The sequence below is a fragment of the Lynx rufus genome, unplaced genomic scaffold (genome assembly GCF_022079265.1).
Source record: "Lynx rufus isolate CCGP_SWC_20201006 ecotype Redwood Valley unplaced genomic scaffold, mLynRuf1.p SCAF_59, whole genome shotgun sequence".
Taxonomy (NCBI): Eukaryota; Metazoa; Chordata; class Mammalia; order Carnivora; family Felidae; genus Lynx; species Lynx rufus.
This window is the reverse complement of record NW_025814877.1, coordinates 293,896-316,979: the sequence shown is the minus strand read 5'-3', so window position 1 is coordinate 316,979 and position 23,084 is coordinate 293,896. Positions and strand designations below refer to the sequence as shown.

At 38.9% G+C, this 23,084-nt stretch overlaps 1 protein-coding gene across 1 annotated transcript; it reads left to right on the top strand.

Annotated features, from left to right (window-relative positions):
• The first annotated feature begins 213 nt into the window (after positions 1-213).
• On the top strand, positions 214-22,762 carry LOC124527899 (lysozyme-like protein 6). The gene is made up of 5 exons (XM_047101185.1): positions 214-238; positions 428-586; positions 1,480-1,558; positions 15,722-15,865; positions 22,523-22,762. The coding sequence occupies exons 1-4, from the start codon at positions 214-216 to the stop codon at positions 15,750-15,752; spliced, it is 294 nt and encodes a 97-aa protein (XP_046957141.1). The 3' UTR covers positions 15,753-15,865; positions 22,523-22,762.
• The last annotated feature ends 322 nt before the right edge of the window (positions 22,763-23,084 follow it).

The window sequence follows — 23,084 nt, the reverse complement described above, 5'->3', positions numbered from 1 at the left end:
CTAGCTTCCTTCTGCCCAGGTTTTGCACACACCTGTCTTGTGCTGTCCTTCTCGTTTTATCTTGTCTTACGGTCCTTTAAGGTGTGTGTCTTCATTCTTGTACTATAGGCCCTCTGAAGGCACCAGCTGCCTTTGACCCAGCTAAATGTCCCTCACTGGGTTTTGCACGGGTCATGGCACACAGTAGGCGGTCATCAAGTGCAGGAGACGCGGATGGACAGCGGGATGATGAGCGGTTGTACTGAGGGGCAGGTGGATGGACCGAAGGGCGAGGGGAGAAGAAGCTAATGGGTGTTTCCAGCCAGCTTGCCCCATCTAGCCTCTTAGGCCTTGTTCCTTTCTTCTGCTTCCCCGTCTCCCTTTCTCCTCCGTATCCTTTGTCCCTCAGTTCAGAGCCCTCTAAAAACCTTCTTCTCCCTGTTCTAAGGGCTGTGCCTGGCTTTTGTGGAGAGCAACTTCAACCTATCAAAGGTAAATGAAAATGCAGACGGCAGCTTCGACTATGGCATCTTCCAGATCAACAGCCGCTACTGGTGCAATGATTACAAGAGTCACTCGGAAAACATTTGCCACGAGGACTGCAAAGGTCTGGCCGGGGTCTCAGGGTGGGAGAGGTGAGAGGATGAGTGGGGTCTACTCACAGGACTTCTCTTCCCACTCCAAGCCTGGGAATGCCCCCAGAGGGATGGCCCGAGGAGTCCGGGAATGCCTTTGCTGAGCAGAGGATTTGACTAGTGGCTACGATGCCCCTCCGGTTAGGAGATTCTCCAGGGTGCAGGCTCCAGAAAGGCTCTGCACACCCAGTAGCAGAGGACAGCAGCGGCCAACATTTATCGAGAGTGTGTTATATACTAAGCACTTCACATGCCAGCTTCTCATGCGGTGGAAACTATTATGATCCCCGCTTTACAGACGAGCAAACTGAGGCTCATAGAACCAGTGCTGAATGCCAGACTGGTGGCCCTGAAGGCTCAGCTCTAACCATCAAGTACTGACTTTGTGTGGTTAATGGCCTGGTTGATTGGAGGCCAAGGGCAAACTCCCCACCTCAGAGCCACTCCTGGAGGCTCCACAGGTCCATGACTTTGCCCCTTACTCCCTCTTTCGTACTCTGATCAACATCCCTGCACTCTTGACCTGAAGAGCCTCTCTCATTAGGCAAGGTTTACCTTGGCCTCTGTGCTGCCTGTTTTGACATTTCCTTTCCCTAGAAACCCTCAAACGTGGCGTGAACCAGCATGTACCCTAGCTAGGATGTGTGGTAGTAAACATACATTTACTCCTGCCCCTCCTGCCCCCACCCCTAGCCACCCTTGACCTCTAGCAGCCATTGTAGAGATATCTCAATGGGCCTCTGGGAGGGAGCCCTTGCCTAATCTGGAAGGACTCAGCCCCTGGGGGGCAGGGAGAGCCAGTGTCTGCCTCAGTCTCTGGGACTGTCTTCTGTGTTCTCACGGGTATTCTCTGCCTCCCCTTCAGAACTGCTGAGCCCCGATCTTCTCTCAACCATCAACTGTGTGAAAAAGATTGTGTCTGGAGCAGGGGGAATGAAGAACTGGTGAGGAGGTCACTGTGGGACTAAGTTAGCAGGCAGAGCCCCAAGAAGGATGTAGTGACAGGAGGGGACAGGAGGCAAGGACTCGACCCCTTCTGACCGTCTAGAAAAACGTGGGAGAGCGGCGGGGCTCGGAACTGGGACTTACAAGACTTGGGATCTGGGTCTTTCTCTGATGTTGTATTAAAACCGTTTTGGACACAGTAGCAAAGCAACTTGAGTGAGCTGAGGGAGATGGCTTCAGAGGGGACAAGGTGTCTCACCGAGCTTACCCAAGGGGTCTCTTCTTGGGAAGAGAATGGAGGCGGAGCTGGGAACTGTCAGTGTGGCTCTGCTGACAAGTTTTTGCCTCCTCGTGCATTTCCTTCACTACTTTCTTTGTAGAGCAGTATATTCTGCTCCACATTCCAGAGGACAGATCGTGGCTGCCCCCAAGCTAACGGGCTAATGTTCTGAGCAGTCACGGAGACTGGCTAGTCTCAGCCCCAGAGTCCAAGGGGCTGGGATAGAGAATCTGATTGGCTCAGCTTGGACCCATCATCCCCGCGTGGTTCAATGAGCTGTAGGTGTGGGAGCAGTTAAGCAGTACCCTCATGCTGGCCACGGGTGGGGGGTGGGGCTGGCCCTCTCCATAATTCGCAGCAACATTTTCTATAAAAGGTGCGTAGCTCCTCAGCTGAGCAAATACCCCCAAAGCTGTCAGCTTCCCAATGGTAGACAGTGCAATGGTTGCTTCACTTTTCTGAGCTTCAGATTGGAGATGGAATGGAAAAGTGAGTAAGACACACGGATAAGAATATCACATAAAAGAAAATATATGTAGCCAATAATCATATAAAAATATTTTCCATCCTCAGTAGTCAAAAAAAATGCAAATCAAAATCCTAATAATTTTATTTTAAAACATCTGGAAAAGTAATTGCTCTTTTGTTGTCAGTGTCCAATACTTTAATCAAAGAAGTAAATAATAGAGAACTGATTACATTTACAGACCATTCCAAGCTTATTAAGGAGGAGAGATAAGTTTAGAATAAAAATGGTATAGATAAGTTGAAGGATTGGTCAGAAGTAAAATAAACTTAATACACACAATGGCACAGTAATACTCTGAGGTTAAAAGCATCAAGCTACTCAAATAAAAGATGTGGATTGGTTATTATAAAAAATTTGTAGATGGAGAATACTAGGAGTCAAATGGACCACCAATAGAATGTTACTTAGCAACCTAACAGGAACTGACAAGTTGCAATGGTGTCATTCGTCTATCTATCCGAGTCACCCCAACATTTTTTGAGTGCCTACTGTACACAACTTTCAGAGGGTATAAAAATAAAATAATAAATATAAATCTAACTTTTAGAAAGACTAAAAAGCAACTCTATTTTTTCTGACATGTTTATTTACCCATATGTTAATTCTCTTGACATAGAATTTTTTGGAGATTTATTATTAAAATAATTATTCAAAGTGGAAATAACCTTATTCTCTGAAAGCATAGGAGAAAAGAAAGGAGAAAATAAAACTTATGTGTAATCCCACTACCCAGAGCTGAACTTTGGTATTTTTACATATATTTTTCTAGGATTTTTCTAAGCATGTGTGTGCGTGTGTGTGTGTAAGTGTGGTATATACATATGCATAAACACATAATTAGAAAATATATATGTTGACTCACATGCATACAATTTTGTTACCTTTTTCTATTAACTTTATATGTTAGGCAACCTTCCATGTAAATAAATATAGATCCACACTGCCTTTTTAAATATTTAATTTTTTTTTTAACATTTATTCATTTTTGAGAGAGAGAGAGAGAGACAGAGCATGAGTGGGGGAGGGGCAGAGAGTGGGAGACACAGAAGCAGAAGCAGGCTCCAGGCTCTGAGCTGTCAGCACAGAGCCCGGCGTGGGGCTCGAACTCACAAACCGCGAGATCGTGACCTGAGCCGAGGTTGGACGCTTAACCGACTGAGCCACCCAGGCACCCCAACACTGCCTTTTTAAATGGCTGTGTGCCGGGGTCCAGCCCCAGCAGGTCCAGGGGTTCCCGAAGGATGCACGGCGTCGGCGAAAATAACAAACGGACACGGACAACAACAGTGTGTTAGACTGGCCGCTTTATTGCGGCAAACGTGGCATTATATTTGTTAGCAATTTCCTTGTAGCGTGCGTCATCTATGTTTCTTGGCTTTACCTAATTCTAAAAATGTTCCTTTGTGTAATCACCCATTAAGGGACAACATGGTTATTTTCTTGTAACGTTACAAGAAATTGATTAATTTCTTCATATTATTTTCATTATGTATCTACGTTTATTTATAGTCTAGAAAGCGTTTGCTTTGCTATTTTCATGAAAGGTCATCTATCTCTCAACACCTCAAGTGGAACATTTACAGGGACATGACTTCTTAATTGTTTCTTTGAACCATTTGTGTATAAGGAACAAAAGTTATTCGCTTTGGTCTGGGGTGCCGGGAGGGAGCCAAGAGGGCCCTGGGAACCCACGCCTTCTGCGCTCCCAGGGAGACAATGTATACCTAGGAACTAATGAACCATTCTGTACCTTAACCCACCAGGTCCAGTTATCATCTGGAATGCCTCCTGGGGGCCAAGTGGGCCTAGGGGTTGGAGTAATTTGTATCCATAGATACATTCCTTTGTTGCCAGGGTGGGGATTTCAAATCCATTTGTCCCCCTCCCTGGCTGGGAAATATATGGGGCTATCCTTCCTTTAGGTAGAGGAGTCTTTACAGGGGGTGGCAAGGGCTGGATGTAGGCCCGCATAATTTCCCTGCGGAATCTTATTTCTTTCCCCCGTGGTCCTTTTCCCAGGGGGCCTGTCATGGGCAATTCCCCAACCGACAAATCCCCAGGTACTTTCATTGGTAGGGGGGCTGCCCTGACCAATGCTAAGGCCAAATCACATAAAAGCAGGGGTACAAGAAGCTTCGCTGTCGGTGGGCCACCATGCAGTCCCGATCCATCCATCACCCGGGCCCTGCCATCAGGCTGGTTTTGGCAGCTGTGAATTTTTCTGTGGAACAGATCAAAGCACAAAAACAAATTGTTTTGAAAAATAAGCTATATAACAAATAATCTAAATAAATATGTCATTTCTAATATTTTTGCTGTTATAAGCAGGGTTTTTTCTCTTTATCTCATCAGACAAAAGATAGGTCACTAAAATTGAAATTGCTAGGTCAAAGGATGTGAACATTTTAAGGCTTTTAAGTAATACTGTTATTAGAAATTCAAAGCAATAGGGGCGCCTGGGTGGCACAGTCGGTTAAGCGTCTGACTTCAGCCAGGTCACGATCTCGCGGTCTGTGAGTTCGAGCCCCGCGTCAGGCTCTGGGCTGAGAGCCTGGAGCCTGCTTCCGATTCTGTGTCTCCCTCTCTCTCTCTGCCCCTCCCCCGTTCATGCTCTCTCTCTCTCTCTCTCCTCTCTCTCTCTGTCTGTCCCCCAAAAAAAAAAAAAGTTGAAAAAAAAATTTTTTTTTAGAAATTCAAAGCAATAAATCTTTAGAGCTTTAGATTTCAAGACTTCAGATGTAGTTTCTTCCAGTTACCTGGATTTACAGTTGGGGAAACTGAGGGACAGAAAGATAAAAGTGTACTCCAAAGCCATACAACCTATTTTATTTTATTTTATTTGTTTTTATTTTATTTTAATTCCAGTTAGTTAGCATACAGTGTTGTATTAGTTTCAGGTGTACAATATAGTGATTCAGCAATTCCCTGTATTACGCAGTGCTCATCAAGATAAGTATCCTTTTCATCCCCTTCACCTATTTCATCCATCCCCTCATCCACTTTCCCTCTGGTAACCCCCAGTTTGTTCTCTATAGTTAAGAGTATGTTTGTTGGTTTGTCCTGTTCCCACCTCCACCCCCCACCACTTTGTTCATTTGTTTTGTTTCATAAATTCTACATGTGAGTAAAATCATATGGTATTTGTGTTTCTCTGACTGGCTTATTTCACTCAGCATTATACTCCCTAGCTCCATCCATGTTTTTGCAAATGGCAAGATTTAATTCCTTTTATGGCTGAATAATATTCCTGTGTGTGTGTGTGTGTGTGTGTGTGTGTGTGTATCACATCTTCATTCATCTATCGACGGACATTTGGACTGCTCCCATAATTTGGCTATTTTAAATAATGCTGCAATAAACCTAGGGATGCCTGTATACCTATGAATTAATGTTTATTCTTTGGGTAAATTCCCAGAGGTACAATTACTGGATCATATGGTAGTTTTCATTTTTTGAGGACTCTCCATACTGTATTCCACAGTGGCTACACCAGTTTGCATTCCCACCAACAATGCACAAGGGTTCCTTTTTTTTCCTACATCATTGCCAACACTTGTTTTTCCTTGTGTTTTTAAATTTAGCCATTTTGATAGGTGTGAGGTGATATCTCATTGTGGTTTTGATTTGCATTTCCCTGATGATGAGTGATGTTGAACACCTTTTCATGTGTCTGTTGGCCATATGTAGGTCTTCTTTGAAGAAATGTCTGTTCCTGTCTTCTGCCCATTTAAAATGGATTATTTGTTTTTCTGGTGTTGAATTATATAAGTTCTTTATATATTTTGGATACGAACCCTTTATTGGGTATGTCATTTGCAAACATCTTATCCCATTCAGTAGGTTATTGTTTAGTTTTATTGGTTGTTTCCTTTGCTGTACCAAAGCTTTTTATTCTGTGGTAATCCCAGTAGTTTATTTTTACTTTTGTTTCCCTTGCCTCAGGAGATGTATCTAAAAGGATGTTGCTATAGCTGCCTCTGTCAGAGAAATTACTGCCTCTGCTCTCTATTAGGATTTTTATGGTTTTAGGTCTAACATTTAAATTCTTAATCCATTTTGAACTTTTGTGTATAGTGTAAGAAAGTGGTCCAGTTTCATTCTGTTGCATGTTGCTGTCCAGTTTTCCCAACACCGTTTGTTGAAGGGACTGTCTTTTCCAAATGCATATTCTTGTCTCCTTTGTTGAAGATTAATTGGCCATTTAACTGTGTGTTTACTTCTGTGTTTTCTATTCTGTTCCATTGACCTATGTGTCTATTTTTGTGCCAGTACCACACTGTTTTGATTACTACTGCTTTGTAATATAACTTGAAATCTGGAATTATGATACCTCCAGCTTTCTTTTTATTTTTGAAGGTTGTTTTGGCTATTTGGAGTCATTTCTGTTTCCATACAAATTTTAGGATTGTTAGTTCTAGTTCTGTGAAATGCTGTTGGTATTTTGATAGGGATTGCATTACATTTGTAGATTGCTTTGGGTAGTATGGATATTTTAACAATATTCTTCTAATTCGTGAGCCCGGAATGTCTTTCCATTTGTTTGTGTTATCTGCACATTCTTTCATCAGTGCTTTATAGTTTTCTGAGTACAGATCTTTCACCTCCTTGCTTAAGTTTATTCTTGGTATTTTATTCTTTTTGGTGCCATTGTACATGGGATTGTTTTCTTAATTTCTCTTTCTGCTGCTTCATTATTAGTGTCCATACAAACAATTTTAGATAACATATGTTAGTTTAAATTTGTATTCCTTAATTTTTACATTGAAAAAAGTGTAGACCTATATTGAATATCTTGGTAAAAATTGCAAATACAAGAAAAAGTTTAATAACTGAATATAAAGGTTTTTTTTTGTTTTAAGTTAGTATTTTTAGCTTAAAGAAGTTTACAAATTACAAAATGGAAATTATCTCTTCACCTCAATCTTTCACTACAATTCTTCATAGTACACACTGTTAATAATTTGGTAGGTAGTCTTCCTGGATATTTGTTATATACCTTTTAATTGGTCTCATATTGATTAGTGGTGAAGTTACCTCTAAAATTTTTGCTATTACAAATAATGCTATAAAGAGCATCCTTGTTCATCAATTCTTGCACATTTGTGTAAATATTTTTATAGGATAGATTTCTAGAAATGAAGAAGCTGGGTCATAGGATATGCATATACCTATAGGAACATGGTTTATGTCAAGTCATGTTATGTTGTCCAGCTTTATTGAGATATAATTGACAAATAGAAATTGCATATATTTAAAGTGTACAACGTAATGATTTGATATACATATACATTGTGAACTGATTACCAGCTATCAAGTAAATAACATCTCCATCACCTCACATAGTTACCTTTTTTGTGTGTGATGAGAACACTACTCTCTTAGGATATACTCTCTCAGCAAATTTCAAAGATACAATATAGTATTATTAACTATAGTCACCATGCTGTACATCAGATTCCCAGAACTTGTTCATCTCATACCTAAAGTTTGTATCCTTTGACAAACATCTGCCCACTCCCTCCACCCTCCAGAATATGTCATATACATAGAGGTTACATTTTCTTTATTCATCTGTTGGTGAGCATTTAGGCTGTTTCCATTTCTTGGCTATTGGGCATAATGCTGCAATGCTTGAAGTGCACATAGTTTTTTGAGATAGTGCTTTTATTTCCTTTGGGTATCTATCCAAAAGTGAGCTTGCTGGATGATATGATAGTTCTGTTTTTAATTTTTAGACAAAACCTCTGTACTGTTTTTGGAATTGGCTATTCCAATGGATTTTAAATTATCTGCGTATTTTATAGTTTTATTGAGGTATATACTTGACTTATTTAAAGTATACAATTTGAAAATTTCTACATATGTATATACTTGTGAAAACTCAATCCCATTATACCCCTTTGTAAGCCCCCATTCTCTTTCCACAACCCCCCCCCCCACTACTTCCCAAGCAAACACTAACCTGCTTCTGTCACTACAGATTGTTTGCATTTTCTAGAACTTTATATAAATGATATCGTGCAGTAAGTACTCATTTTTTTTAGTTTGATTTCTTTCACTCAGCGTAATTATACTGAGATTCATCTATGCTTTGGTACATATCAGGTTTATTTCTTTTTATTGCTAAGCAGCGTTCTCTCTTATGGATGTGCCATGATTTGTTCATCCATTCATTAATTGATGATGTTTGGATTGTTTCTAGTTTTTGGCTATTACAAATAAAGCTGGTGTAAACATTCATTTATGTGTCTTTGTGTAGTCATATACTATTTTCATTTATCTTGGGTAAATACCTGATGGTAGGATAACTGGGTCATATGGTAGGTATATTTGAATTTTTTAGAAACTGCTAAACTGTGCTTGCAAAGCAGCTGAATTATTTTACATTGTTAGGAACAATTTATGACAGTTTCAGATGCTCCTCATCCTTGTCAATCCTGGAATTGGTGAGCCTTTAAAAATTGTCATTCTAATAGATGTATGGTGTTTTCTCATTGTGGTTTTAATTTGCATTTCCTGAATGATCAAATGATTTTGAATATATCTTCATGTGCTTTTTTGCTCCCTGTATATCTTATGCCCATTGAAAATGTGTTTGTGTTCCTACTATTGCGTTTTGAATGTATGTATTCTGAATACGAGTCCTTTACTGGATATGTGAGAGAGAGCACAGGCAAGGGAGGAACAGAGAGGAAAGAGAATCCCAAGCAGGCTCTGCCCTGTCAGCACAGAGCCCTATGCGGGGCTTGAACTCACCAACTGTGAGATCATGACCTGAGCCCAAATCAAGAGTCGGAATTTAACCCGCTGAGCCACCCAGGCACCCCAATTTTTGAAGAATATCTTTCAACTTAAGTTCATACTTCTGAAGAAGTCTAGTCTACAACTATTTCTTGTATGGATTGTGCTCTTGATGTTTTATCTATAAGGTTTTTGTTTAAACCTAAGTCACATAGAAGTCAGAAAACAAATCAAAATAATTGATTGAAATTTGCACAGATGTTTCATTGTGTCTTTGAAGGAAAGGAGAAACCACTCTCAAGTTATGACACTGAAAAAGAAATTTTGAGGTAGACAACTTGACAAATTTTCCAATCCAGAAAGTGTTTCTGTGGTTTAGCAATGAGAACAACTAAGCCTTGTCAATTTCTCTGACAGTAGAAGCCTGCAGACCACCAGAAGCACTGAAATGTTCTTTTATAAGTTACTTTGTTCAGATTACATTAATTTAAAATGTAAATTTATAATAAGTTTCTTCCAAACACAGATAAACCCTTTCAAAATTGGCCTCATTTACTATATGAAGAGGAAAATGACGTTAGAGTTATTTAACTTGAAGAATCTTGAAAAATTCAGATGTTCCTTGACGCAGATCTATGCTTGTCTAGAAAATGAGACAGAAGAATCCTGATTCTGTGTTTTGTCACACTTTGTAAACCTGGCTTTTCAGCTCTAGTTGCTCATCAGAGATGACCTGTGCATTATCATGCAGAAAAAAAAGCTCCATCATTTCAACTTCTCATTCAAACCAAGCAATAATTTCTTACTGAAATTTTCATTTGTACAATTTAGATTTCTTTCTTTCTTTCAATAAATAGGCATTACTTTTTGCATGATAAATGAGAGGATTTTTTGGGTGAAGACTTTAATATTGTGCAATATTTTGTGCATTTGTTCAATACATTTTGTGTGTGTGTGTGTGTGTGTGTGTGTGTGTGTGTGTAGTGAGAGAGAGAGAGAGAGAGAGAGAGAGAGGGAGGAAAGGAGGAGAGGAGAGAAGGAGATGGAATGATTTGAGGCAAAGCTTTCATTAGAGTCTCATCTGGATCTGTAATCTCCCCTAAAACCACTGGTATAGAGGGTCTTAGCTAGAACACAATGAAATCAGTCCTATTCTTTTCAGGCAAAACCATTATATATGTAAAATTGACAAGTTGCATGATTTTTTTGCACCTAATGACAAGTATAAAAATTAGAGCTTTGAGTAAAGAATATTGCAGTATCTTAAATTCTAGTCTATATCATTTTGATTATTGCTGGGCACTATTTACTACATAATTAAAATGTGTAATTATGTTTTATGATAGGTTTTCTTTTTACAGTCTATATTTAATGTTAGTGCTCCTCTAGACTATCAGTTAATTGTATTCACATTTTTAGTTTGCATTTTTATCTTATGTTCTTAATGAGTTTGCTAATGCAGTTTTTTTCCTTCTGTTTCTGAACTATTATTGTGGTTAATGGAATGCTGGATTTTTCAGATTTCCTTAAGACTGTGAATGATGTTTGTTATTTGGTCTCCCAGGATCCAGGTAAAAAAACGATTCTTCAAAATTGCAGAAAAGAATGATTTTGATTGTCACTGATTTTAGGGTGGGATGGTTATATGAATTTAGGTTTTTTTCAGATCTCTCACATAGTGTTTTCCCCTGTAGCCTAGGTTGAGAACAATTAGACACGAGTTATTTCATAAAAGGCACTAAAAACCTGTCCACAGTATCCTAATTTTCTATCCATAATCTCCACTTTTTCCTGCATGCAACTGCTAGATTTTCTTAACACACGATTTTTGTCATATCATTCTCCTGCTCAAAAATTTAGATGCTTTTCCTGTGATGAAATGAATGTGGTCCAAACCCTTATGCTTGACATCCTCACCCCCTTATAATTTTTCTTGCCACTTTCCTCTTGGTAGAATCTTTTCCAGGCAAGAACCCCGTGCTCCAGTTATAGACACAAATGTCTATACATGCCAATTTCATTCTTGTTTCCAGGCCTTTCTTTGTTCATGTGGTTTTTTTTCTTTTTTTCCCTTTGAAATCTCATATCTGTTTTCTTCTCCAATGTGAATAGTACTTTCTTTGCTCTCTTTGGAATCTGCTTGTATTTCTCCCTAAAAATTTCAGACACTGATGGATCTCCTAACAACGTTTAGTTTACACTCCTGTAAATAGCAAAGAAAGTGATTGGAAGAAATATTCGTGTTACTGATAGAAACAGTGCTTCCAATATTCTGAGATCTCTAGGGTTTGTGACCTAATTTTAACAGTTCTTTGGGTTAGAACAAATCAAGACAGAAACCAGTTCCTTGGTTTTGCCATTAGGCAAGATCAAATTCCTATCATCTGTCCTTGGGGTTATATATTTCTGTCAACCAGCCTGTATTTTCTTGGAATCAAGGATATATGAATGTGATAATCTTCATATACCTGGATAAGAAGCAAGAGGCAAGAAAAACTCTTTTAATGTTTATTCATTAATGTAGTGAATGTTATTTAATACATTACCGTATGCATCAATTAGCAATATAGATGTGATGCTTGGCTTGCTTTCCCTCTTTGAATTTCTTCCTACTTGGCATTTTGATTAACTCCTATAGCACTGGGTTTCCTCTTTGTCTACTTGGTTTTCAGCTTATAGCTTTTTCTTGACTATAGATTTGTAAGTGTGTTTGGGTACCTAAGTACTGCCTGCTTGTCGAGCCCCAGTTGAGCTATCATGTATTCCTTTGTTTTTCAAGTTCTGGTTTTCTATTTTGACCTTATTTTTTATTTATGGTCAAATGTTCTGAGACCAACCAAGAAGTGCCAAATTTCTTTTCTTCCTCTTAAAACGGTATGCCTAATTCTCAAATACACTATTTTTAGTAAAATATCCAAGCAATATAATAGTATATAAATGTACAATACCCTCTTTAATCCTTCCTATATTAAAGTTAATGTTGACTTTAGCATCTTTTATTATATGCATTTATGAATGTATATAAATATTTACATATTTTGTAAGAGAAAATGAGTTATCAGTTACTAGGCAGAAGAGAACTAGAGTACCTGGGTCTTACAGAGGCAAGTGAAAAGATCAAGCATACAGTTAGAAATCAAGAGACCCTAAGAAAATAAAAGGGAAAAATATGATCATCTTATACTTTTAAGAGAAAGGGATCATGCTATGTACTTTGTTGTCTAGCATGAATTTTTTTTTTTTAACTGAGTAATATGTCTTGGAAAGTTTTCCCCATGCCAGTAAGTGTAGGTCTGCCTTTTACTTAAAAAAAATTGTTTTTAAGTTTATTTTTATTTATTTTGAGAGAGAGAGATACAGAGCAAGTGAGGGAAGGGCAGAAAGTAAGGGAGACAGAATCCCAAGCAGGCTCCATGCTGTCAGTGCAGAGCCTGATGTGGGGCTTGATCTTACCATCCATGAGGTCATGACCTGAGCCAAAATAAGGGGTCGGATGCTTAACCAACTGAGCCACCGAGGTGCTCGATCCTTTTATTTTTTAATAGCTGCATGGTGTCTGAAAAATGTAGATATACTATAATTTATTTAACTAATCCTTTATTGATTCTAATTATCTTCCTAGTATAGACACTTTCACAATGAATATCTTTTCTTATATTTTATACATATTTATTTTCACATTATAGTTTATATATGTATGCTTGTGTCCTTAAGTGCCTTTTAAGGCAAAATTAGTTGCCAATTATTAGGTAGAGGAGAACCAGAGGGACCCTATGTGTGCCTTGGGGCATGCCTTCAACACTCAGACAGATAGTTTTCAACTCTTCCTTGGCCTTCACTTCCTGCGTGTGTATATCCTCAATGTAAGCCAGACCTGAGCGTTCAGAACTTACTCTGGTTTTCCTGGGTACAGACCTGTTTATGTGTGTGGCCATCTAGATGCTCAGGAATATGTTGGAACTTTTCAAAGGCCTCTACAGACGTCTCATTTCCCAGATTTTCCTCTTAAGCTTGTTTGCTAGCCTATTATTTGCCCCAATTGTTTTTTTTTAATGGCATGAATCTACATTTATTGACTTGTAAATAGGTCCATGGCATATTTTTAGTGAAAAGGCAGTATACTATATGTACTGTTTTAATTGAGTGAAATATTCACAATCGTTGATGAACGTAGAGACATAGAAAGGTATCCAAGTAGGATATTAATCAAAATGCATCATTTTTTGCATGCCCTGAATGGGAAATTTGTGTTGCTTTTATCTTTCTTCTTTGTACAGTTGTGGGTTTATTTGATTTTTAAAAATCATTGTGTCAGGGCCCCTGGGTGGCTTAGTCAGTGGAGTATCTAACTCTTGATTTTGGTTCAGGTCACAATCCCAGGGTTGTGGGATCAAGCCCCAAGTCAAGCTCCACATTGAGCATGGAGCCTGCTTGGGATTCTCTCTCTCTCTCTCTCTCTCTCTCTCTCTCTCTCTCTGTCTCTCTCCCTCCCTCCCTCCCTCCCTCCGTCCCTCCCTCCCTCCCTCCCTCCGTCCCTCCCTCCCTCTGCCCCTCTCCCCTGTTCTCTCTCTCTCTCCAAAAAAAAAAATTTTTTTTAATCCTAAAAAATATTAGTATGTCATTGGAAGAGCAGCAATAGCATTTAAGAGCAGGGCTCCTGAATCTGACTGGTTTTTGTTCATTTGTCTCAAGTTTTTACTTAAACTAATTAGTTAGTATATAGTGTAATACTGGTTTCAGGAGTGGAATTTAGTGCTTCATCATTTACATGTAACATCCAGTGCTTGCTCCAACTATTACCCACCACTTCAGACAGTTATAATGTTAACTAATTGCCTCTGATTGTGTTTGAGGAGTACTTCCAGGGAAAAGACTCTTTGCCTTGGGCAAGCTTTGAGTCTGGTTAAATAAGGCAGCTTGGCAAGTAGGGTCTTCCAGGGAGCCACAAGGCAGGTCTCATAATGACAGTTCTTAGAGAATGGGGCTTTGAAGAAGTTCCAAACTCATTCTTCTCCATTGGCTGTCAGGCTGCTGTTTTTCATCATGAGGGTAGGCTCTTAGTTTTCAAGGCTCCTGGGAAGCTGGGATGGCAAGATGGGAATAATGGCAAGCTAAAATGCCACAAAGCTCACTATTACTGAGGTTCAGCCGTTTTTCTGAAAGAAAACACTCTTTGGACGACTCTAAGCCTTTGATTTACAGCCAGAGTTTTGAAAAAAGTTGATTCTGACAGTTTGCGTCCGTGTTCTCACAGCTTTTATGGAGGAGAGGATTCTCAGAGGTCCTTCCTCTGCTACTTTTGCTCGCCTGGTCAATAACAACTGGTTGGTTGGATGAGTGAATAATGCCCAGTTCTTCCTCCATGACTGTGCAAATCTAAGAACTTGTGGATCAGTAGGCTCGTTATATCCTGAATTCCGAGAAAATGTAGTCTGACAAAAAGTGATTCGCTCTCTGAAGTTGATTATGGGAATTGTGTTTCCTTATCAAATTAAGGGGAGCGGTAGTTGGAGGGTCACTTAAATTTAGCATTAGGACACAGGTATCAATCTGTTTAGATTTTAAGGAAGACATCTGTTTAGGGAAAATTCTCTCATTAATATGAATATTTTCATTTAACTGTGTTCTTTCCAATTCATTTTTAAAAATTTATTTAAAGTCAAGTTAGTTAACATACAGTATAGTGTTGGTTTCAAGAGTAGAACCCACTGATTCATCACTTACGTATAACACCCAGTGCTCATCCCAACAAGTGCCCTCCTTAATACCCCTCACCCATTTAGCCCATCCCCCATCCACCTCCCCTCCAGCAACCCTCAGTTTGTTCTCTGTATTTAAGAGTCTCTTATTGTTCTTATCTTATTTTTCCTTTCCTTCCCCTATGTTCACCTGTTGTGTTTTTTAAATTCTATATATGAGTGAAAACATATTTGTCTTCTTCTGACTTATTTCACTTACACAGTACACTCTAGTTCTGTCCATATTGTTACAAATCTTTCCAGTTCATTTTTGATGTTAAGGACTGTTAGCGTAAGAAAATGAAGTTTCTGTGGAGAAATAGAAGACCTTTAAATAGTGGTTAAACCATTACTAAACTCTTTGTAATATAAAAAAATCTAAAGAGAAATTTTGCATCTACTCTGTTCTTTCTTTTACGCTATTTTTTCTAAATTACATTTTAAAGCAATTAATGATGCCCTCAAATTTTGGATTAAGCTGCCTTGCTATTATAGATTATACCACTGATAGATATGAAATTATTTTAGTTACAAGGCTTAACTAAGCGGTGAATATAGTATAATGAGATAATCCAGAGCTTTTAGCACAATGCCTATAGCTTTTAGCACAATGTTTGGCATATAAATAGCATTCAATAAATACCACCTATCATCGCTAATATTGTATCAGTAGTGATAATAGCAAAAATTACATTTATATTAGGAATGTGGTCAGAATTGGGCAAATGCCTACTTGCAGGTACAGTTTTAGAAAACCCTATGCCTATGTAAAGGTATTGTACCCTGGTAGGCTATTGACACAAAATCAGCCCCTCCAAGAAAAGCTGTTGATTCTCATGATAAAATAGCTTCTTTCTTTGTTATATTTTTGCAGCATTCCAGAATGCCTTGAAGATTTTCTGTAGGATAAAAAGTGGTCGAGTTGCGACTGATGAACTGGCTGCTGTTTTGGATAGCATGGATATTCCTGTAATTCCTGAAACTTTTCAGGAAGTGATAAAACATGCTAGTATAGACAGTGAGTTATTTGAATTACTATGTAACTATATCTTTCTTGGATATCAGTGTGCTGATTCATCCTTTATCTCTCCTTCTTGATTCTTACCTCTTGCCACCTATCAACATTGCTTACTGGTGTCTGTGGTAAGAGATAGTCTAGAAAAATTAAATGAGAAATTTCTAAAATTATTAGATTTTGGTATGTTTGATAAAAATGTAAGAGAAAAATGTATTTATTTTCTTTTCAAACTTACCTCTCTTCCATTTCTTGTTTGTGGAGAGATGGTTTCTTTAATGTCAAGGGCATTGGCTTCACAAACTAGGAGATCTAAATTTCTTGAATTTTTAACTTTATTAGATAGCTTTGATTACACAATCTTCTCATGCTATTCAGTTACTCTTTGCAAAATGTAGATTTTTAAAAAAAACATTATGGATATATTTAGCAGATGTTTTGTATTATATGTTTATATGTCACCAGGGGGTGTCTGATAATAATGGATTGATAAATGATTGATTCATTGATTATCCATGTATTTAATGAGTCAGATAGTCATTTAATATCTACTGTGCTTGGAACTATGCAAGGTGATACAGAGATGAATAGAACACATTTCTTTTTCCAAAGGAGTTCCCATTCTAGTGTGGAAAGAGTCAAATAAATGAAAATGATAATGTTGTATAGCAAATACTGTTATAGAATGTAGTTAGGCTGCAGATGTATACTGGAAACACCAGGGAAAGATCATCAGAGGATGTGATGTCTGAGCTAAATCTTGAAGGATCAGTAGGGGTTAGTTGGTTGAAGGTGGTAATGAAGAGTGAGAAAGACATTTTAGACTGAGGGAACAGTTTGTGTAAATATGGCAGGAACATTATCAGACATGGCATCCTTTTCCATGGGCTTCCACAGGTTTTTGTCATTTGTCAGTGGTGGCTTTTAGGGGGTCTTTGGTGGCTGGGATGTACTGTGAAGATAGAACCAGGCTGCATGGATTTTAGTAGGTAGTCATTTATGGTGAGTTCTGGGTTGATAGACGTAAGTGGAGGGATGTTCTGGAGCATAAAGACGCCCATAAAATAGGGATTTTAAAGCTTAATCTCAAGTCATATTATTACATAGCCTTTAGGGCATGCTCTACCAGAAGCAACAGAAATTACATATGAAACCACTGTGGCTTTTTTTTTTTCTTTTTCTTTTTTTTTTTTTTTTTTTGGCTTATGGAATTCTGGTCTGGATTTCCAGGCTTTGTACTTGGGGAGCTAAACTGAAAAATTATGCTGATTTCATAGATTGTTGTAGGAATTAAATAGAACCTATTGGCACTAGAATAGTCTCAAGAAATAGGAAGCAGAAACCTGGGAATTACCCTTGGCAACTCTGTTTTCTCTGTTCTCCTCATGCAACCGTTGTGAATTACTATTATTTGAAACTTCTAGATATCTCTTAAATCTCTCTATTTTCCACCATTACCTTAGTCCAAGTTACCATAATTTTTCCTTAGGACCATCACTGTTCATCCTAACAATGCCACCCACATCCAGTCTTTCCTTTTTTTTTTTTAATGTTTGTTTATTTTTGAGAGGGACAGAGACAGAATACGAGTGGGTTAGGGGCAGAGAGAGAGGGAGAATCCGAAGCAGGCTCCAGGCTCTGAGCTGTCAGCACAGAGCCCAACGGGGGGCTCGAACTCACGAGCTGTGAGATCATGACCTGAGCCGAAGTCAGACGCTCAACCGACTGAGCCACCCAGGTGCCCCCACCCACACCCAGTCTTATCCCCCTTAACACTATGGACAGAATGATCTTTTCAAAACACACATCTGTGGGGCGCCTGGGTGGCTCAGTCAGTTAAGTGTCCGACTTTGGCTCAAGTTATGGTCTCAGGCTTGTAGTTTCAAGCCCCATGTTGGGCTCTGTGTTGACAGTTCGGAGCCTGGAGCCTGCTTCGTATTCTGTCTCCCTCTCTCTCTCTGCCCCTCCTCCCTCTCAAAAATAAATAAACATAATAAAAAAATAAAAAAACTTGGGGCGCCTGGGTGGCGCAGTCGGTTGAGCGTCCGACTTCAGCCAGGTCACGATCTCGCGGTCCGTGAGTTCGAGCCCCGCATCGGGCTCTGGGCTGATGGCTCAGAGCCTGGAGCCTGTTTCCAATTCTGTGTCTCCCTCTCTCTCTGCCCCTCCCCCGTTCATGCTCTGTTTCTCTCTGTCCCAAAAATAAATAAACGTTGAAAAAAAAAATTAAAAAAAAAATAATAAATAAAAAATAAAAAAAACCCACACATCTGATCATGTTACCTCCTTGCATAAACTCTAATAATACTTCTTGGGATGAAGAGCCCTTTAAGGTCACGTACAAGGACTTGCAATGTCTGGCCTTTACCTTAGATCTCCAGCTTCATCTCAGACCACATTCTGCTTTGCTTACTGTGCCTTCTTAGAGTTTCAGTTATATACCAGGCTTCCTCCTGCCATAGCCTTTACATATATTCTTTTCTTTTCCTGGAGCGTTCTTCCCCTCCTAGTGGATTACTACTTATACTTTGGATCTAAACTCAACTCTATTCTTTAAGGATGCTTCCATGACTTTTCTGACTAGGTCAAGTTCTCATACACTCTCACAGCACTAATCACAGTTGCAACTTTTATTTCTTATATTTTTTAAAAAGTTTTTCAATGTTTATTTTTGAGAGAGATAGAGAAATAGAGTGTGAGTGAGGGAGAGGCAGGGAGAGAGAGGAAGACACAGAATCTGAAGCAGGGTCCAGGCTCTGAGCTGTCAGCACAGAACCCAATGTGCGGCTCGAACTCACAAACCACGAGATCACGACGTGAGCCAAAATCAGACGCCCAGCCGACTGAGCCACCCAGGTACCCCTATTTCTTATTGTTTTGTGAAGATCTGTATCTCAGATAAGACGAAATACCAAGAAAGCAGATATCATGTGTACTTTTGCTCAATGTTGTATCCTCAGTACTCCATACAGTGCTTATGGCACATATTAACTGCTCAACAAATGTATGTTGAATGAATTAATAAGTGTCACCCTTCACTCCATCTCCTCCAACCAGAGAGAATAAGATTTTTTCATTTTGTCATTTTTAATAACCTGGTTGTGACTTAAGGTAAAATTCCTCATAGGGGAGGTCCTTGTCTTTTGACTAGGAAAATCATTTTAACAGGTATGTTTGATTATGAGAGCTAAAGCCTGTTGGGAGATACGTAGTTTGAGCAAAAAGGTAAGGTAAAGTACTCTATATAAGAAAACAACAGGAACTTAGAATACAACAGTGGCTAATGGGCAGCTGGAAGAGGAACACTGAGGGAACCTGAGAGTGGATGGGGGTCTAGCAATCAATAGAGAGTGGCTGTAGAACTCTAGGACAATACTATGTAGTGCTTGCTGTGCTATAAAGAAATCCCTTACTCTCATTAATTTCAAGTTATCTAGTAGGAGTTGGTTATATACAATAGCCTTGTGTTAGTCATGTGGTGGGTGGATTTCAAGGAAAAAGGTCTGTAGGTTCTGTGTTAGGTAGGCTTGGGGTGGAGAGAAGATAGCACCTATAGGATGTGATAATGTGAGAGAGATCAGGAGTCCACGGGAATAGAAAACAAAACGAAAATCAACTGCCAGCGTATAAAACACTCAGGAATCTTCAAATTTTGGAGGGAGTATTGATTGCTGTTCATATAATGTATGGTGTGGGGTCAGGGCTATTTTACTTAAACATTAAAGGAAAGGACACCCTCAGAATGCCAAAAGTTTTGGGTTACCCCGGTAGTGGATATGGTTTCTTCTGTAACAGAATTTTGAAGTAAGGAGTGATCTAAGTCAGTTATCCCACTAGTAGAAGCCATAGCACCCTGGCATAGGTACTGTTTTAACATCTTGTTTTTGTATTTGGTTTGGTTTTTTGGAGCAATACTGATAACATGGAGAATATCTTCATGAGTATGCATGATGAAGAGGAATGCCGCTGGAATTTGCAAGGAAGTCTAACAAGCATTTGCTTCATTAAGATCTGGCAAGAGGAATATGGAAAATCACTGTGTGACAGTTCTGGTAGTTTGGTTTCTGAGATAGGATATTGGTGCAGTAGTTTTTTCTCTCGTGGGATTTACCAATCTAGTAACTGAACTGGGTGAAAAGTAGTAACTAGCATGATTTTTGATGAGAAGGTCTTTGATATTGTGGAGCTATTGTGGAGACTATGGAAATGTGTTAATAGTCATTTAACACCTTCAAAGTAATGTTGCCTTGAATATGACTTTGATGATGAGGATAATTTTTTTTCCCATTAGATAGTTACATTTTCCAGGTTGAATGGAAAGGAAAGTTCCAATATGAGCTTCCTCCAGAAGGACAAATGTAAGAGTGGGAAGCTGTTTTGAACTTCTCTTATGAAGTAAATGCTACCTGTAACTATACTGATAGTCTCAGTCTCAACCAGTAATTATTCATTGAGGTTTTGATAAGCTAGGTAGGGGGTCAAAATAGTAATTTCAGATTCTGTAATGCTTATTTGGCCACCAGAGACTATATAAATGGATAGTATTTGTCTTAGAGGTGTGTGAGAAGTATTTGTCATTGCATAGAAGAAGGAATAAATTTGAGCAAGAGCTAGTAAATCTATAAATGGTTGGCTACTGCATGCTCACTGGTCAGTCTTGGACCTCTTTCCAGAAAGGGGAGTTCTTTAAGTAGAGACCAGATATAAACAATACAGCCTTCTCCATTGGATTAATTTATGGATGATCCAAAAGAATACTTTTCACTGATCAAATTCAGGAATTTGAGGGCTGAAGCCTTGAATTATTTTAGGACTGATGCTTTGATCTAAGAACTTGGGATATGGACTCTATCTACAAAAGTTCCAGAAGTTCACTGGGGTGTTAGAACCACAATCAAGAACAGAATGAGAACAAATACCAAGAAAATAAAAAAAACAGAATGTAAGAGTGGCGCCTGGGTGGCTCAGTCAGTTAAGCGTCCAACTTCGGCTCAGGTCATGATCTCGTGGCTTGTGAGTTCGAGCCCCACGTCAGGCTCTGTGCTGACAGCTCAGAGCCTGGAACCTGCTTCAGATTCTGTGTCTCCCCCTCTCTCTGCCCCAACCCACTTGCATTCTGTCTCTGTCTCTCTCAAAAATAAATAAACATTAAAAATAATTAAAAAAAACCCCAGAATGTAAGAAGCAGTTCTAATCAGAAGAGATGAAACTTAACATCAATTGGTCTAGCACTTCTTTGGTTGGTCAAATACTTACTTGCTTTGCAGTGATTTAAAGTCCTGGACCTGACATAGCTTACCAATTTTCAAAGAAGCAGAATGAATCAATCTTACCCAACACCAAAACCATAGTGTATATAATAATTCTTGGACTCAAAAGGCACATTAAAAACTGGCATCTTCTTTTCAGGGTCTTTGCTTATGCTTATAACTGAATAGTTGATTTTTTAGGCATAGGCTGAAGAACAAACCTAGTATTTTTATAAGTAGGTAAGTCAACACCTGGTCTTTCTCACCTTGGATGTCAAGCGAAGCCAGACATTTGGAGGCAAGAACTATTGGGTGTCCAGTTGGAACAACATTATTTGAGGTCACTGTCTCTGACCCCATTCTCTGTCATACACTGTCCAAGAAGGAAAATGGTTTTAGACAGAGGCAAGGGCAGGAATGGTAGGAAGTTATAATTATGGGAGTGCTGTACATGTGTAAGACGCCAAGTAAATGGTTTACTGCTATCCACAATGTAGACATTGCATGATTCTTACAGCCTTTAGTATATTTATTCATTCAAAAATATTTTTTTAATTTTATTTTTTATTTTTTTCAATTTACGTCCAAATTAGTTAGTATATAGTGCAACAATGACTTCCGGAGTAGATTCCTTAGTGCCCCTTACTCATTTAGCCCACCCTCTCTCCCACAACCCCTCCAGTAACCCTCAATTTGTTCTCCATATTTACAAGTCTCTTATGTTTTGTCCCCCTCCCTGTTTTATCAAAAATAATTTTTAAAAAATAATTTTTTTAAAGTTTGTTTATTTATTTTGAGAGAGAGACAGTGCAAGTGGGAGAGAGGCAGAGAGAGAAGGAAAGAGAGAATCCCAAGCAGGCTCTGCACTGTCAGCGCAGAGCCCAACGTGGGGCTCGAACCCTTGAACTCTGAGATCATGACCTGAGCCCCAATCAAGAGTCAAACACTCAACTGACTGAGCCACTCAGGTGCCCCTCAAAAAAATTAGTTTTTAAGTGCTAGGAAGTATATAATTTGCTAGGCATTGGGGAAACAAATGACATCCTGTACTCTTGGAGAGCTCACAATCCAGTGAGAAAGACAAAAGAGCTAAAACTTGAAATTCTACCTATAGTAAATTCTCAAAACACTATTTATTAAATGAGTGAAATATTAACCTGATTACCTAGCTGTGGAGCTTAAAATGTGACTAATTTCTTTTGGTGGGAAACTCTTTTATTAAGGGAAAAAGAAAATAATGGTCTTTTATGTTTCAGTGTGTACTGAGCTATTAACAATTCTAGATATTATTCACAACCTCTGTTCCTACTTTCACACATCTCTGTGTTGTTTTTGTATTAGAATGGGATGGAAACTAGATTTGTGTTCAAAAAAGAAATAACAGTACTTGAACTTACTCTTTCTATTACAGGTAACCACATGGTGGATATTAGAGATATTCTATTTATTTTGGATGAACTACAGCACCAGTATGAAGATTTTTGTAAGTGAGCTCTCGTTGCTACAGCAAGTTTTATAAATAAGTTGCCTTTAAATTAAATCCTAATTTGTAGGTTTTATCATATGGACTCTGAAAGCCTTCTCTGACCCCATGACTCTAACTCTTTAAAAATTTTATTTTAATGTTGTATTTACTTTTTGAGAGCAAGAGAGACAGAGCGTGAGCGGGGGAGGGGCAGAAAGAGATGGGGAGACACAGAATCCAACACAGGCTCCAGGCTCTGAGCTGTCAGCACAGAGCCCGACGCGGGGCTCGAACTCACACACTGCGAGATCACGACCTGAGCTGAAGTTGGACGCTTAACCGACTGACCCACCCGTGTGCACCCCCCCCATTACTCTAACTCTATAGATAAAAGTTTAAATCCTAAACATACCTAATCAGTGTTGATTATGTAACTACCCTAATTTTCTTTTATCTTTCCCTTAATATTTTGCAACATGAAGTCAACTTTAAAACAAAATAATAACAC

Bases quoted from the DNA above. Each gene is read 5' to 3' on its own strand.
- LOC124527899 (XM_047101185.1), top strand. From the start codon at position 214: ATGGACAGCGGGATGATGAGCGGTT. The intron at 239-427 runs GTACTGAGGGGC...CCCTGTTCTAAG, and splicing joins CAGCGGGATGATGAGCGGTT to GGCTGTGCCTGGCTTTTGTG. The intron at 587-1,479 runs GTCTGGCCGGGG...CCTCCCCTTCAG, and splicing joins TTGCCACGAGGACTGCAAAG to AACTGCTGAGCCCCGATCTT.